Source organism: Herpailurus yagouaroundi, unplaced genomic scaffold, assembly GCF_014898765.1.
Source record: "Herpailurus yagouaroundi ecotype Mexico unplaced genomic scaffold, PumYag 192, whole genome shotgun sequence".
Taxonomy (NCBI): Eukaryota; Metazoa; Chordata; class Mammalia; order Carnivora; family Felidae; genus Herpailurus; species Herpailurus yagouaroundi.
Genome location: NW_024412423.1, coordinates 26,899,956 through 26,913,940, shown reverse-complemented (window position 1 = coordinate 26,913,940; position 13,985 = coordinate 26,899,956). Strand labels below are relative to the sequence as shown.

The 13,985-nt window shown below is 34.2% G+C and overlaps 1 protein-coding gene across 3 annotated transcripts in view; it reads right to left on the bottom strand.

The window, feature by feature from the left end:
- ANKHD1 (ankyrin repeat and KH domain containing 1) overlaps positions 1 to 13,985 on the bottom strand; it is a 134,740-nt gene that overhangs the window by 25,715 nt on the left and 95,040 nt on the right. For all 3 annotated transcript variants that reach the window (XM_040444675.1, XM_040444677.1, XM_040444676.1), the window contains 5 exons: positions 8,738 to 9,496; positions 2,932 to 3,077; positions 2,670 to 2,781; positions 805 to 950; positions 145 to 287 (listed from right to left, as the gene is read on the bottom strand). In XM_040444675.1, the coding sequence (XP_040300609.1) occupies positions 145 to 287; positions 805 to 950; positions 2,670 to 2,781; positions 2,932 to 3,077; positions 8,738 to 9,496 (1,306 nt within the window). The remainder of the gene's footprint in view (positions 1 to 144; positions 288 to 804; positions 951 to 2,669; positions 2,782 to 2,931; positions 3,078 to 8,737; positions 9,497 to 13,985) is intronic.

Genomic DNA, 13,985 nt, shown 5'->3' with positions numbered 1-13,985 from the left:
AAAAAATTTTCACTTTTAGTTAAAGTATACTTGATTTTAATACTATCTTAATTAAAAGTGGTATCTGTCCAGATATATAGAGGAAGACATTTAACCCCAATGTAGTAATGTACTAATCATGAATAATAAAATGAAGATACATACCTTGAATTAATCTCCGCCCCAGCATTAAGTAGAATCTTAATGATATTAACATATCCTCCAGATGCAGCTAGACTCAATGGTGTATAATCAGACACGTTCCTGTGTTCTTTATTTGCACCTCGAGCCAGCAGCAAGTCTACCACCTACAAAGTAAAATATAAAAAAACAAGTGTTCAACTTATAATGAAGGAAGCACAGAGAAATGGAACCTGTAACTTCCTTGCCTGAATATCTGGCATTTTAATTATGCCCTAGCTATTCAAGTATCAGCAACTGGAGAAATGGATTAAACTTCGTATCAGGAATTTGGAGCTTTGAAATCCCAATTATATTACAATAACAAGATATTACTCTCTCTTTTTTTGTTTTTAAAATGTTACTCTTTCTACTCGTCAATTGTTGAGTGACGAATTTGCATTTCATATGTGTTAGGGTTATGGTTCATTCAGCCCCCAATAAATGTAAGGATAAACAGAAATTTTTTTGCCTAAATGGCAAGAAACAGATTCTATGAAAGGTGATTCACTACTCCCATTAAACTTAGTATATGGAACATGTCAAAACACAGGCAAGTTTTATTCATGTAGCTAAATTACTTAGTATATGCATATTTAAAATATGAGCATAATGGTTACAAAGCGAAAATTAACATTAACACACCTCCTGACGTCCACCAGAACATGCTAATGAAAGTGGAGTATCCTTAGTTCGTTCAGATTGTGCTTCTATATCGCCACCTTTATCCAAAAGGATTTCAACAACTCCAACATGCCCTGCTGTTGCTGCCAGGATCAGTGGTGTGAAACCTAAAGGAGAAATAAAAATGTCAAATGTGTGTTTTTTGCTTATTGAACCATTGTTTTCAATTTTCTATTAAAATTTTTTTAAAGTTTATTTATTTATTTGAGAGAGAGAGTGAGTAGGGGAGGGGCAGAGAGAGAGGGAAAGAGAGAAAATCCCAAGCAGGCTCCTGGCTGTTAGTGCAGAGCCCAATGCAGGGTTTGAACTCATGAACGGTGAGATCACGACATGAGCCAAAACCAAGAGTCGGACACTTAACCAACTGAGCCACCCAGGGGCCCCTCAGTTTTCTATTATTTTAATAGAATAAGGTCATTAAGGTAGATAATTATAGCCATTTAACAAACTGCTCTAAGCTCTCATTTGTTAGTGACAAAAATCCCAAAATACCTGATAAAAACGAAATGCTAAGTCAAACAAAACTACTAAAGTTTATACTCATAATGAGCTCTGGATGTTATACTTTTGGATTAAGAAGAAAGGCAACCATGGGGTGCCTGGGTGGCTCAGTCGGTTGAGTGTCCGACTTCGGCTCAGGTCATGATCTCACGGTTTGTGAGTTTGAGCCCCGCGTCGGGCTCTGTGCTGACAGCTCAGAGCCGGGAGCTGCTTCAGATTCTGTGTCTCCCCCTCCCTCTACCCCTCCCCCGCTTGTGCTCTGTCTCTCTCTCTCAAAAATAAATAAACATTAAAAAAAAATTACAAAAAAAAAAAAAAGGCAACCACAACTTGCTGTATTTCACTCATGATATATAGTCTTAATTTAAAAAAATTTTTGAGGGGCGCCTAGGTGGCGCAGTCGGTTAAGCGTCCGACTTCAGCCAGGTCACGATCTCGCGGTCCGTGAGTTCGAGCCCCGCGTCAGGCTCTGGGCTGATGGCTCGGAGCCTGGAGCCTGTTTCCGATTCTGTGTCTCCCTCTCACTCTGCCCCTCTCCCATTCATGCTCTGTCTCTCTCTGTCCCAAAAATAAATAAAAAACGTTGAAAAAAAAAAAAAAAAGTAGCAATGCTTCCTGACTCCTCTCTAGGCCAGGGAGTATATGCTTAAAAAAAAAAATAAAAAAATTTTTGAGAATAATTTGGCTCTGTAAATGAACAAATCTGGATATTCCTAATTGAAATATGCATATCCACCTTTTAAAAATTTATTTTCAGAGAGAGTGAGTGCACGCACGTGCACGCGCACACACACACGTGCAAGAGCAGGAGAGGCAGAGAGAAAGAGGGAGAGAGAGACAATCCCAAGCAGGCTTCACACTGTCAGACCAGAGTCCGATGCAGGACTCGAACCCACAAACCATGAGATCATGACCTAAGCTGAAATCAAGAGTCAGACACTTAACGGACTGAGCTGCTGCCCAGGTACCCCTGCTTCTCCATCTTTTCACTGAGATAGTTTAGGAACTACTTATTGATAATAAAAAAGTAATTGTTTTTGGGGCACCTGGGTGGCTCAGTCAGCTAAGCGTCCAACTTTGGCTCAGGTCATGTTCTCAAGGTTTGTGAGTCTGGGCCCCATATCAGGCTCACTAATATCAGCCATGAGGCCTGCTTCAGATCTTCTTTCCCTCTCTCTCTCTCTCTGCCCCTCCCCTGCTCGCTCCCATTCTCTCTCTCAAAAATAAATATTAAAAAAATAACAATTATCTTCTAAACAGGCAGACACACACAAAAACACACACGAAAAAACTCTTAGGCTTTACTTCTGACTGACATGTCTTACCTTTTTTGTCTCTGTGCTCAATTTTAGCATCTCGTGCAATGAGTACAGACACAAGTTCTTCGTGGCCACCTGCACAAGCTAATGTCAAGGCTGTGTCATGATTGCTCTCAGTCTAAAAGGAAAAAAGGTTGGTTTTTGTTTACAACGGGATTATCAATTGAAGAGCAAATAATTCTTATTTGTACAATGAATGTACAATAATTTTCTTTTCCAAAGAAAATCAGAATTTGCAAAATAAGTTTAAATAAAGCAATCTACTCACATGTGCATCAATGTCAACTGAAGGATACACAGGGGGCATAGACTGGGAAGCCACATTGCTTGGAGACTGTGAACAGGGTTCAGGTGTAAGACATTCTGTGGTCTGAGAGGAACTGTTTGAACCAGTGGGCACTCTGCTACTCACAGCTGAAAAACAATATTCACATTGCTGAATGCTACTTGAAAGAATGAAGTCATTTGTATACAGAAAAACACAAAAAACCAGAAAATTTTATAGCAGGAATATAATGTAGTAGTCAAATCACAAGCTTTGGAGTCAAACGGACCTATGCTTAAATCCTAGTTCCACCACTTTCTGATTTCGGGCAAGCAATTTAACCTCGGAGAGTCTCAATTTTCCTCATATGTAAAATGAGGATGATAATAATAGTACCTGCCTTGAAATATTGTCGGAAACACCACTTGAGATGATGCAGGTAAAGTACTTATTAGCATGGTGCCCATTATTTAGTGAATATGCAACAAATGATAGCCTTTTATGCTGTCAATAGGGAAAAAGTAGTTTCCAATAAATAATAAATTTTGTATCTTAGTTTGTAAAAGGTAATTAGATAAAAACATCCTAAAGACAATACAAAAAAAGGGGGGGGGGAGAATACATTAAAATATTTCTCACATAAATAGCAGAGAATATGTTTTAAAATTCAATATTTACTTTGAAAATTTGCTAAAATGCATCAATGTCTGAAAATAAAACTATTCTTAAAATGAACATTGGAACTTTTATTAGAGATATCAGTCTGGTGTTTGAAAACTGAGTTAACTTACATTCTATCTTTATGTCTCTGCATATTGCTTATGTTTCTTAAGAGACAGTGTTAACCCCACAGAGGGAGAAATGGGACCTATTCAGAGGGATGTTATGAGTTGTCTGCTAGGTAAGGAACAAAAAACATTTAAAACACACAGTGTTTGGCACATGTTAAGTGCTCAATAAATGTAACTATCAGATATTTTATAGGACTTTCAGTACTATTGTTCACTGTATTGAAAAATATAAACATTACTACTCACTTAAGGAAATACTCAGAAAAAAACATATAACCATTAATAATATGAAAAAAAAAAAACAAAACAAAAAACAAAGCTTCAGTGATAACAATAACCTTCTCTTACCTAGACCAAAAATCAAAAACACAGGTCTCCACAGAAAATGTAATCATTTCACATGCTGGAGAATGTTTACTCTCTAGAATTTTGATATGACTGGATCCTAATCAAGGATACCATTCACAACAAAAAATGACTAAGTTTAGTATACTACTTCTTAAATAACTTGCAAACTTAAGATGTTCAGATATATTTCTACAAGAGCTGTCCCGCTCTTCTCCCCACCAATATATATAAAATTGTCTTGGCCATATGAATTTCTATAGCTTCTATCATGGTTACGAATAGGAATAATTATTATGTATTTTTGTTTCACATATAAGAATGTGCACAATGGAAACAAAGTTTAATAAAAAAAATTTTTGTCATCAATGAATTAAAAGCAGATAGTATTTTGCTATACCTCCTCAAAACAGCAGATACGTTTGGAAAACAGCTCTAGAAAATAAGACACTAAAGAGTAATATGTAGCTTCTCTGTAATAATAAGCTTTTAACAGTAGTCTCATAATTATCCACATATACCTTACTAACATAACTACTTTTTTTTATCATTATTAATGTTGTCTATCCATGTTATCTCCTTTTGTTATTATGAAAAACAGATACTTAAATTTTTTAAATAACTGATTAGAGCACTATGTCAAATGTGATACAAAAAAGACTTCTTCACAGAGATGGTTTTTAAAAAATACTTTTGTGCATTTAACAGCTCTATTACCAAAAATGTGTTGTTATATCAACTATCATACATTTTTGTACAATATTATCCTAGAAACATTTTTTCCTCTTTGCAGTAATGACAATCAGAAACATTCCACAAAAGTGACTTTAATAGGATTAATTACATACGAAAAGTAATGAAAACTAGAAAGTAGCAAGATTTAAAAAGGTACATGTGGAATAAAGGTTTTATTAACATAAAATTACACCAGGACTATTACATTTTCATAAACCCTAAAACGTTTCCTACCTCTGAATGAAATGTCTCTGAAAATGACTAATACAGATTGCTGCCACAAAAGTCACTATACAATTCAAATTAAACTTATGCACTATCCTAAAATGGGGTGATAGAAGAACTAACTGCAATATTCTACTTAATTCTTTATGAAATTTAACATGGTTTTTTAGGCAATATGGAAGATAATAATAAACTTTACTATATAAAAATCTCAGATACTACGGGTACATAAACTATGCTGTGAGAGTTTAGAAAATTAAATTACCATAATCTGTTTTATACAATAGTAACTTTAGTAAATATATACAAATAAATAAAAGCCTATACGTAAAATATTAACATTAGAAGAAATTAAAGATATTTTATTGCAAATTCTCTCAAAAATAAGAGGATTTCCTAAGTACCTTTTTATTCTTAAGATTATACTATAAGATTACTTAAAGCAATATACTTTTGAACGAGAATTTGTTTTAAGAGAACCTATTAAGGTGCCAACAACACTAACAATGCGCTAGCCACAAAACTATATAAAACTTACATATATATAAAATCTTTATATAAAAATAAGGGAAACTGTTCATTTTTTTAGAAGTCCAAGGGAATAACAAATATCTTTAAGATAAATCCAGAACTTCAAGATGAATCAGATGCATGCATATTACACTTAAGGTTTTTAAACATGGCTGAACTGAGTTTAAATCTTGGCACCTAGTAGTAACTTAATATCCATATGTCTTAGTTTTTCAACAGAAAAACAGATGTGGGAAAAAGACCTATTTTGTAAGATTATTATAAATAGCCATGAGATAATGTATATAAAGCATTGAGCACAGAGCTTAGTACATGGTAAGTGCTCAATAAATGTGAATAAATTGATATTACTTGATTTTTAATTGATCTTTATATATTAATGATAAAATTTTTACTAGATGTTTCTAGAAATGCTCAATTGTCAAAGCTATTTTGAATTTTAGATTTCTAAATCTTAGTTCTATACGTTTGAACTGAGAATCACTTGTCATTATGATAACTTCTAAAAGCCCAACACTTATTTTTACAAGGAAAGGACCTGAAGAACTATGCTCCCAATCAAGAGTTTACATACATTCTGTCTGGGACTATATCAAGTATGACACATATAAGACTATACACTAAAATACTAAGTCAATCAAGTCACCGTCTTACTAAATTACTTATCTAACCAACTCATTACATGAAAATATTTTGCCATACAAGCAATAAAGAAAAAAATACTCCTATATTTAAAGAGCAAAATTTATTGCTATTATTTAATGGATATTCTCTAAAGTAAAACTGTAAGATATACAGTATTCTCTCCTTTATTAAATACAAGGGATGAGAACTAGATTTAATTTGGGTAAAATTAATTACATCTTTGGCCTGATCTATAATTATTATTAATATATTAATATAGCATGCAATCGTAGAATTAGGTATTCACCTAATCCACCCTTGTCTGATTTCTTTCACCTTCAATAAAGAAAATTAAAAGAAACTGGGACTTAATAACATTTTTTAACTTTAAGTGAGAAAGTTTGTCATACTGAAAAAGGAAATTTAATTGTTGCTATATATTTTAAAACAGATAACCTTCATAAAAATGGAAAATTTTTATATGAAGATAACTTTTGTATTTATTGGTTGATTTATATGTGAAAGCTTGTTAATAAAAGAATATCGTACAAAATGATAGGCCAACTATCACTAGACTAATGTCTAACAGAAATTAAATTTTCATAGTTTATATTAACATGTATAAATAAAAGGTGTTTCTAAACAAATATTTTGAACTTTATAAAAGACCATTTCAATTTAACAAATAGTTGAATGAAATAAAATTTCACCTCCCATACAAGAACCACCCATAAATACTACCATAAAGTTAATATCTTCAAGTTCCTTTTAGAGCTGTTTCTACATTATTAAAAAAAAAAAAAAAAGACAGGTTCTAAGTTACAACAAAGCTAGATTGAGCAGTAATGTGGGTTTCATAACTGCAAACTGAGTATGTAATTACAAACATTATAATGCTACTTATAGAATCCTAAGTCTTAAAAATTTTATTCCCATATGATTGGTTTCATTATTATTATTCATATTTGTACTTGACACTCAAATATCTGCTTATATTAGATTAGAAATTAGAACTATAAATGAACTCTTAAGAGTTTATTCATAATTTATAACAATTCTCAATACTAACGACATAAAGTTCATTTGAGTTAAGCGACTGTTGGCTGCAGGTATAAAAAACCCAAATTAAAGAATAAAGAATCTAACTTCTTAAAACCTTTCCCAGCATTTTTATTCTCTTTCTAGGAAACTTCTTCTGCACAGTGATACTAATTACGTATCAGAGGAAACTCATAGGCAGTATCACAGTTCTATAACCATTACAAGTCATATACAAGCCCAATATAATTCCTGATTTAAGTAAGCTTATTCCACATTTTTAAAGATTCAGCAAAGATTAGGAAGGCTAAAAGCTCACAAAAGAAGAAAGGAAACTGGGATAGCATAATTGGGATGGGAAGAGGGGAGGAGAATATGACAAGAGGAAACAGACAACAGTAAGGAAAAAAATGTTGCAATCAAGAGACAGAGGACTGGCCTGCCTTTGAATATCACTCCAGCTACATCTTAGTTCTTGGTCTTCATCCACTGTCAACAGCCATTCTGGCTGCATTTCTGAACTGGGCTCTCATGGAGGTGATACATTCACCAGCCATCTTTAGGAAGGTAAATGATTAATTGCACTGTTTTCCCACTGCTGCAAGGACAATGAAAGGGAAAGTAAACTTGTGCACCTCATTTCAAATCTAGTTGTAATTTTCCACACAACAATAAACAGAAACATATACTTTAAGGTTATCAGGCCTTTCTTTTTCTCTTTTCCTGTGTGTATGTGTGGTGTCTTTGTCTGTGTGCTTTCATCAGGATAGTAAATATGAAAATCCCAATCTCCAAATCATCATCCAGTTGATGATAACTTCAGGGTAATTTGAATCTTCTGACCACAGATACAAGAACATGGAATGCGTAGTTTTCTCTGAACATCCCTTTTAATTACAAATATTAAAGTGATCTAATATAATTATAAATAAAGAGAAAGCCATGTAATTTAGAATTACGATTTCCACATATGAAAATCAATAGCAGGAAAATTTAACGTATAATCTTACGTGAATATCTCTAAGGTCTACAAAGAAATTCTATTTAGAGGTCTCCTACCCAAGATACAACAAAGGGTATGTTTTTGCTTATTTGTTTAAAGCAGTCTCTACACCCATCATGGGGCTTAAACTCACAACCTGGAAAGCAAGCGTTGCAGTCACCCAGGTGCCCCCACAGGGTGGTTTCTTTCTTTTTTTTTTTTTTTTTATTTAATTTTTTAATGATTTTTTTTCCCCCACAGGGTGGTTTTGATACCAAAGTTCTAAAATAAAAGATCATGTCAATTTTATTTCTGTGCCTTTGCAAATAACGAAAAAGAAGAGGGGAAAACACACTTTTGTGCATTAGTGCTGTCTGGCTTAGTTAAATTCACTTCCAAAACACCTCTAGGAATAAGTAATTTTACAAAGATAGGTCTAAAATGGAAAAGTACCAGGTTGGTGTCTTTGAAGGGTCGTGTAAAGAAGTTGAGCACACAGATTAAAGAGAAATTATTACAGATATATTTCTTAACCCACCTGCTATCAGGTCATCAAGAGTGTCGGTAAGCGTCTGGGCTGGAGTTGCAACCATTAGTCCATCTGGTTCTTGAACTAACAGCCCCTGATCATGTCCAGTAATAGCAATCTGAGGCTGTCCTATAAGCTGATGGTTACCTGATACTTTCTGAAGTTCAAGAGAACTTGTCCCATTAGAACCTAAGTCACCGGAAAAGTTACACTGTGGAGATGATAAAGGCTGGACTGGGACAAAATCAATTTGTGCTGCCGATGGTGGAGACTGGTGCTCATCATCAACATCGTTATCTTTAAATAAGAGTGTGTCAACCTGAGGTAACTCTGCAAAGTGATCCTCTGGGAGACTACCATCTCCTTCCCCTTCTGGGAAGACTCCGCTATGAGAGCACTGCTGCTGTGGAGATACTGTGTCTTTCTGACCTTTGGTTTCCAAGTATTCTTTGGTAAATTGCTGCTGTGTTTTCATCTGCAACTGCCTTTCCACTTTCTGCAGTTCCTTCAGTATTTTCTTCTTCTTCTGGACTTGCTCTTCTCTGTTCTTTTTAAGTTCTTCTATCTTATCTTTGTTCAGAGGTTCACCTTGAATTAACTCCAGTGACTTAAGCTGTGCTTTTTCAATAGCACTAATTCTTTGTCCCAGTTCATTCAGCTTGCCTTCAGTCTCCTCTACTATGCACTCCAAAGGCTGGTATGGGTGAAAAGGTGGCAGTACGTCCTGATCTGCTACCTGCAGGGAACTGGACTTCTGCTTGGATGTACCTAAGCACATGAAAAATGTTTGAAAAAGTGCCATGCTAAAAAAAAAAAAAAAAAATCAGCTCCCCCTCCCACACACACGGACCTCCCTCCCAAAACCCTTTTAACTAAGGCTGTAAAATGAATGTTCAAAGACTCACACCGGTGGGAGGCAGATTAAAGACTAGACTCCTCTATTTCACATAGCACACGCTGGGATGTTGCCAATTCAAAAAATGGGAATTTTTTAATTAAAAAATCGAATCTTTAGGATAGGAGGATTCTGGAAATTAAAACAGGTCCGGGAGAAAAGAAATCAAAGAGGAAAAATCTTGAAATTTTACTTAGTAGATTGGACTTTTAAAGAATGTCAAATCTAAAATAGTGTCAAAAGAGCGTTGAGGATATCATCAGTATTAGCTTAACTTTTCAATTGTTTCTTCAAAATATTAACTGTGCAAGTAAAGGTTACTACAGGAAACTGTAACTTATAAATCAAAGTAGTGAAAAGTATTTTTCAAGTGGCCAAAACCTTTGTCTTGTTACATTAAAATACAGCATGAAATCAGTTTTTTTCAGGACCTATCCTAAAATTTTCCACTAATAAGTCTTTAGCATTTCTTTACCTGAAAACTATATTAAACTTAAGTCACAAAGGACAATTATTCTGAGTTTAAATAAACTCTTCATGTAAAAGTCTACGAGAGAAACTGAGTATTACCTAGGAGAAACCAGGCTTCTCATATAGGATTTCTCATACTGACAGTGTATGTTAAAAATGAAGTAAATGTGTGTTAAGATTTTGGATTGCACTTAAGTTACTCCCCTCATTACAAAATAATTATCAATATTAACAATCCTAACATTGGGACATAAAATGGAAAAAAATATATACAGTAACTACTCTGAGGCATACTCAAGGCTTAATTCTCCTGTTTAGGAAGAATTGGGACTATTCAGCAATAGAAAGGAACAAACTACTGATACATTCCATAAGGGGGATGAACCTTGAAAACATTACACTAAGTGAAAGGAGACAGTCACAAAAGATCACATATTATGCAATTCCATTTATATCAAATCTATAAAGAAAAAGGCAAATCTATAGAGACAGAAAGAAAAGTAGTGGTTGCTTGGGGTTATAGTAGTGAGAAGGAAGACTGATTACAAACTGGCATGAAAGGTCTCAGAATGATAGAGATTAAAACTAGATGGTGGTGATGGTTACAAAATTCTGTAAATTTACTAAAACTCGCTGCACTGTACACTTAAAACGAAGGACCTTTAATGTATGTAAATTAAACAACAATAGAGCCGCTTTTAAAAAAGATCGGGGTAAAAAATAGTTTACTATTTTGAATTGCAGTCAACATATGAATAATATAAGTAACTTAAGGTTTTTAAAAATAAGATCATCCAATGTATTCACAATGATTCTTAAGTCCAAAGGAAAAAGTCATCACCCATTTGATGTTAAAATACTCTGAATTACAAGAGGGTAATGAAACCACTAGGGAAAAAAATTAGAGCGTCAACTGTTTTTTGTTTTTTTTCTTCTAGAGTCGGAGATCTCAAAACTGCATATACCTCAAGCATCTTCAACATGTTATTAATGAAAAAGTCTAACAGTTTTCCCCCTAGATATTGACTTTAACAGGATCAGGATACCACAGTTTTGAAATTATGGCAATCATTTTAAGAGAATTATTCTTTGAAAGCAACCCTCATCAAAATGTATTGCCCATATTTAATTTTATCTGTACTAAGAGATGGGTAAAGACTTTAATCGTCCTGAGCAAAAGCTGTTATATTTGTGAGATAAATTTAATAACTACTATAAGATCTTACAGGAATTCATGGTTTGGTTTATCTGTTCCAAGTACCTAATAACAATCAACAGGTAAGAAAAAGGAGATTTACTGCCACAAACAGCAATGTAGACATCTGCTAGTCCAGCAAAGAAATTTTCAATTGTGTAATAAATGCAATAACATCAGCAATTTAGTAGCTCTGCAAAGAATGAATGTTCCTTTAAATGCTCATTAATTTTATTTACAACACGCTAGTATACTTACTAACAGGAATACGCCCTATCTTTTTTTTTTTCAAGTTTATTCATTTATTATTGAGACAGAGACAGTTCAAATGGGGGAGGGGCAGAGAGAGAGAGAGAGAGAGAGAGAGAGAGAGAGAGAGAGAGAGAGAGAAATTCCCAAGCAGGCTCTGTGCTGTCGGCACAGAGCCCAACGCTGGGCTTGAATTCATGAAACTATGAGATCATGACCTGAGCCAAAACTGAGAGTCAGACACTTAACGGACTGAGCCACCCAGGCATCCCAAGCCCTATCTTGTTAACAATTTAATGGACTGAGCCACCCAGGCACCCCAAGCCCTATCTTGTTAACAAATAAAATCCAAGAAGTTTAGAGTACAAGATTACTAAAAGTAACTTATGTAACTGAATATAAAGACTAAAAGCTGAGGACATATGTAGCAGGAAGAACACGATGGTAGAAAATAATGGACAAAAAACAGTTCTTCCAAAAATAGCCAATGGCTGAGTATCTGTAATCATGGAGTTAGTGGGATTGCATAGCTACACATTAGAGCACTAATTCAAGCTATAAATCAAGAATAAAACAAGGTGGTGAAGCACAAATAATGTCACCTAATTATTCCTAGAAGTTAAAGCAACACCTTCTGTGTTTGGGAAAAGAAGAGAATGTGACAAGCATCCTTCTAGCAACAAAAATTTTAGTAGGTAGGAAGGCAGTTGTGTAAGATGCCAGAAAATAAGAGTTCCACCTCTTTAAAACATCTCCCACTGTCATGTACAAATAAATTAAATCTATTCACTGGCAGCAGTGAGAGACATCATAAAGTACTATTTAGGAATATAGGTAAACCAACATCTAACTCTTTGGTCTGGTGTTTATCCTACTTCTTCAGCTTTCCCTTTTGTACCATCAATAAAACTAAGAGTTTGTAATAAGAAACCATAACACAGAGACGGTTTCAAACATAGCCTTTCTTTTATGCACAGTAAGGGAATGAGGTAGACATATATTTGACAAAAATTTAGTTTACTACTGAAATGAGCTTAATTCCATCAGTTATTTTCATGTATAAAATAGTATAGTGTGCAATAAAAAATAATGGCCAAAGGGAAAATTATAGGACATACAGATGGGTCTGGATTTGGTTTCATATTTCCTTACTTGATTTTGTCTAAGGACATTTAAGCGCTGTTCCACAATTCCCTTGCTTTCTTACATTACTACACAGCATCTTATTAGAATGAAATAGCACTCCCAACTGGGTCTTAAATGGAAAAAAAGGTTGATGAAATACAGTTGAAAATAACACAATACATCAAGTGTAGTGGAGTATATATTATCTAATGGAATTTATATTTGGGTAAACAGATGTATATTGTGTTCTGAGTTTCAATATAAAATATTTCCTGTTATGGTCACAGTCAAAATGTGTCAAAAATGAAAGCCACTGGCCTAGAAAAGACTTATTTTGCCTTTATGCCTAAATTTCTATCTCAGAATTTCCCAAAGTAACAGGGCATGCTATACAGCTTTAATACAGTAAGGATAACCAAGCATGTCCAAAGACAGAGCATCTGTGTAACATCCTAAAAGATTAGTTCAACTTTCTGCCTTTTACTGTAAACAGCTATATGTTAAAAGATTAAATTCAGGCATATGTAAATCCATATAAGCATGATTACATGGAAATCTGCTAAACTAGAGAACATTAGGAGTAAAATTTCCAGAGGAACACTCAATTTCATTCACTGTACATATAATTTCTATACGATTTTACTGATTTGATATAAAAATAAGAACTTCTCATGTTACCTACTCTAATAAACAATTCTGGGATATAAAGCAGCATGTTAATTTCTCAGTTTATGTTCAAATTTTTTTCGATCTTGTCCGAGCCACTCTAGAATACTACTTCTTAATTTTTTACACATCCTCTTTAATTACAATGTCTCTCTTCTTAAAAAAATTCTTAATAATTTTCTTTTGTCTTCAGAATAATCTAAATTCTTAGCCTGGCACCATTAATTTATTCAACAAATATATGAGCATCTAGTATAAGCAAGGCATAGTGAGCCATACAAAGATGAGCAACATAAACCCTGCCCTTGAGGAGCTTACAGTCTAAAAGGGGAGATAAAGATGTACAAATCCAAATGTAAGAATTAAGTCAAGCGTTGGAAGGCATGGAAATGGGAAGGAGAGTGTATAATATGGGAACCCTTATGCATTACTAGTGGGAGTGTAAACTTCTATAGCCATCCCGGAGAGCAAATTTGTGGCACTTTGTCAGATAAACATTATGCATTCCTCAGACAGGTAATTCTGCTCCTGATTATATCCCAAAGAAATTCTCACACAGACCCACAAGGGGACTGTACCATGACTTTCATCACAGCATTGTCTGTGGTGGTGGGGAATGAGAGGCTATTTGGTATACCCATCACTGGAAAAGGAGA